Source organism: Martes martes (genome assembly GCF_963455335.1).
Source record: "Martes martes genome assembly, chromosome: 11".
Classification (NCBI taxonomy): domain Eukaryota; kingdom Metazoa; phylum Chordata; class Mammalia; order Carnivora; family Mustelidae; genus Martes; species Martes martes.
The window spans coordinates 97,410,183-97,413,226 of NC_137899.1; the positions used below are offsets into that span (position 1 = coordinate 97,410,183).

General features: G+C 41.1%; 1 protein-coding gene across 1 annotated transcript; it reads left to right on the forward strand.

Annotated features, from left to right (window-relative positions):
- Nucleotides 1-1,680: 1,680 nt before the first annotated feature.
- Nucleotides 1,681-2,622, forward strand: LOC308352112 (olfactory receptor 2A2-like; the record flags this gene model as incomplete). The annotated part of the gene is made up of 1 exon (XM_080818169.1): nt 1,681-2,622. The coding sequence occupies one exon, from the start codon at nt 1,681-1,683 to the stop codon at nt 2,620-2,622; it is 942 nt and encodes a 313-aa protein (XP_080674295.1).
- Between the last annotated feature and the right edge of the window lie 422 nt (nt 2,623-3,044).

A 3,044-nucleotide genomic window follows, 5' to 3' on the forward strand; every position in this document is an offset into this window, starting at 1 on the left:
TCTTTTTATGTTGTTCATTCTTCTAACAGCAGGATGGTGATAGTGGTAATGAAAATCTGAATGAAAAGATTCACCAATTCAGACACAAAAATAACTAGGCTAAAAAGTTATTAAACAAATGTTCCCACTGAATAGTGATGGATTCAATGCCTTCAACAGTATTTTTATCCTTTCTGTTCACAGAGTAAATGTGGTTATTCAGACATTGCTTATTGTATCCCACTGTGCCTCTGTAGAATTCTGCAATACTGATATTGCTGTCTCCCACTTTACACAAGGTAGGAATATTCTTTAATTGTGGCAAAAAGCCGTGTCACAAACATAAGGCACATTTACAGAGAAGCTTCCCAAAGGCAATCATACTCATGGAGGTGAAAAAAATCTATGATTTTTGTCTCTCTTTAATTTTCCAGTGATCATATTCTAACTTCTCTAAGGAAGGAGAAACCATGTCTTTGTCAAATGAAACTGGCAGATAGAACATCCTTAGTACATCCATTTTTTTTAAAGATTTTATTTATTTATTTGACAGACAGAGATCACAAGTAAGCAGAGAGGCAGGCAGAGAGAGGGGGAAGCAGGCTCCCCGCTGAGCAGAGAGCACGATGCGGGGCTCAATCCCAGGACCCTGGGATCACGACCTGAGCTGAAGGCAGAGGCTTTAACCCACTGAGCCACCCAGGCACCCCAGTACATCCATTTTTTGAACTAAAATGACAAGCATCCATCTAACAAACATTTCCTGAGTGCCTGTTTCATTTAGCACTTTACCTGTTATTTTGAGATGCAAAGATGTTCAGGACATATTAAACACCCACAAGACTTCCTATTTGGTGAGGGCATCTCAGGTCAAATACAAGACATTTGGTATAATCTCCTTTTTATCTTTGTTTTCATCTTGAGGATTATCCAGATCTTCATAGTGAGGATCTACCTCTTCACTGTTAGTATTGACCAAGCCCAGACATTTCATAGGTACCTGAAGAGCCTCTTCATGTGAATCTACTCTGATTCACAAAAGTAGAAAAGACCCTTTTTTGCGGTTGTTTTATCATTCATGTTTCAGTGGGGCCAAGAGAAGATCAAGTAGGCTGCCTTCTTTCTCTTTGTAGTACTTAGTGGTACCTAAAATGGTTCAATCAAGGAGGACTATGACAACACCCATGGCAACACCCACCAGAATTATACAACGAGAGTAGTGATGCACACAGTTTGTAACCACACTGATACTTTTGAATGTCCCATTTTCATTTTCCAACCCAATATATGCTAGATTGAGAATTTACAATTCTCGAACCCTAGTATGCTCTTCAGTGTTATACAATAATTCTCAGTATTTAAAAAATTACTGAATTCATCCTACACTCAGAAAAGGCACACGATGGCAGAGGAAAAGAGAATAAGGTAAATATGAAAGAGATACTAAAATTTGTTGAATCTGTGTGAAGGCATTTGGGAGTTCTTTACCTAATTCTTGACCCTTTCTTGTAAGTTTAAACTTTCACATCAAGAGTTCAATCAAGAAGGTAACCCATTCTGGGGAGTAGGAGGAGCTGGCTAGTAGATATAAAGATAGAACCTTTCTCCAAACTCGTTTTGAGATCAGTAACTCTAAATTTGTTGATTCTCCAGCTCTGACCTTTTCTCATACTTCCGTCCTTGATAAACTATCACTGAGAAATGGGAAGCAACCATTCCTGGGTCACAGAGTTCATCTTGGTAGGACTCCAGCTCAGTGCAGAGATGGAAGTATCCCTCTTCTGGATCTTCTCCCTGTTCTACATCTTCAGTCTGTTGGCAAATGGCATGATCTTCGGGCTCATCTGTCTGGACCTGAGACTGCACACGCCCATGTACTTCTTCCTCTCTCACCTGGCCATCATTGACATGTCCTATGCATCCAATAATGTCCCCAAGATGTTGGCAAACTTAGTGAATCAGAAGAGAACCATCTCCTTTGTTCCATGCGTCATGCAGACATTTCTCTATTTGGGTTTTGCTGCTACAGAGTGCCTGATTCTGGTGGCGATGTCCTATGATAGGTTTGTGGCAATCTGCCACCCCCTCCAGTACACTGTCATCATGAACTGGAGAGTGTGCATTGTTCTGGCTGTCACTGCCTGGTCATGTGGATTTACTTTGTCTCTGGTACATGCAATTCTCCTTCTAAGGTTGCCCTTCTGTGGACCCAGGAAAGTGAACCACGTCTTCTGTGAAATTCTGTCTGTGCTGAAGCTGGCCTGTGCTGATACATGGATCAATCAAGTGGTTATCCTTGCTGCCTGTATGTTTGTCTTAGTCGGACCACTCTGCTTAATGCTAGTCTCATACATGTGCATTCTCTGGGCCATCCTAAAGATCCAGTCAAAGGAGGGCCGCATAAAGGCCTTCTCTACCTGCTCCTCCCACCTCTGTGTGGTGGGTCTTTTCTTTGGCATAGCCATGGTGGTTTATATGGTCCCAGAGTCTAAACAACGAGAAGAGCTGGAGAAAATACTGTCCCTATTTCACAGTCTCTTTAACCCAATGCTGAACCCCCTCATTTACAGCCTGAGGAATGCTCAGGTGAAGGCTTCTTTGTATAGAATATTGCAGAAAAAAACCCATGTGAAGCATAGATAGAATGTTGTTTGAGTAGCGTTTCCTTTTAAATTCAGTGGTTTGCTGAAGCAAAAACACAGAAAAAATTCCCACTTAGAAGTTTGAATTAAAAATGGTAACTGTCCATCTTTTAGCTTTAAAAATAGGGAAAAGTTCGATGAAAAGCATATCATCTAAAATTGAGAGGCCGTATTGGGATTTTTTTACATCTAAATTATCAGAATATTTAGTCTTTTTTAAAATAGATTCATTTATTTTTCTATTTGAGAGAGAGAGAGAGACAGAAAGAGGGAGAGTAGGGGAAGGGACAGAAGGAAACAATGTCAAGCAGACTCCCCACAGAGTGCAGAGCCTGACCCTGGCCCAATCCCCGGATCCAAGAGATCATGATCTGAGCTGAAACCACAAGTTTGTCACCTAACCAACTGGGCCACACAGACACC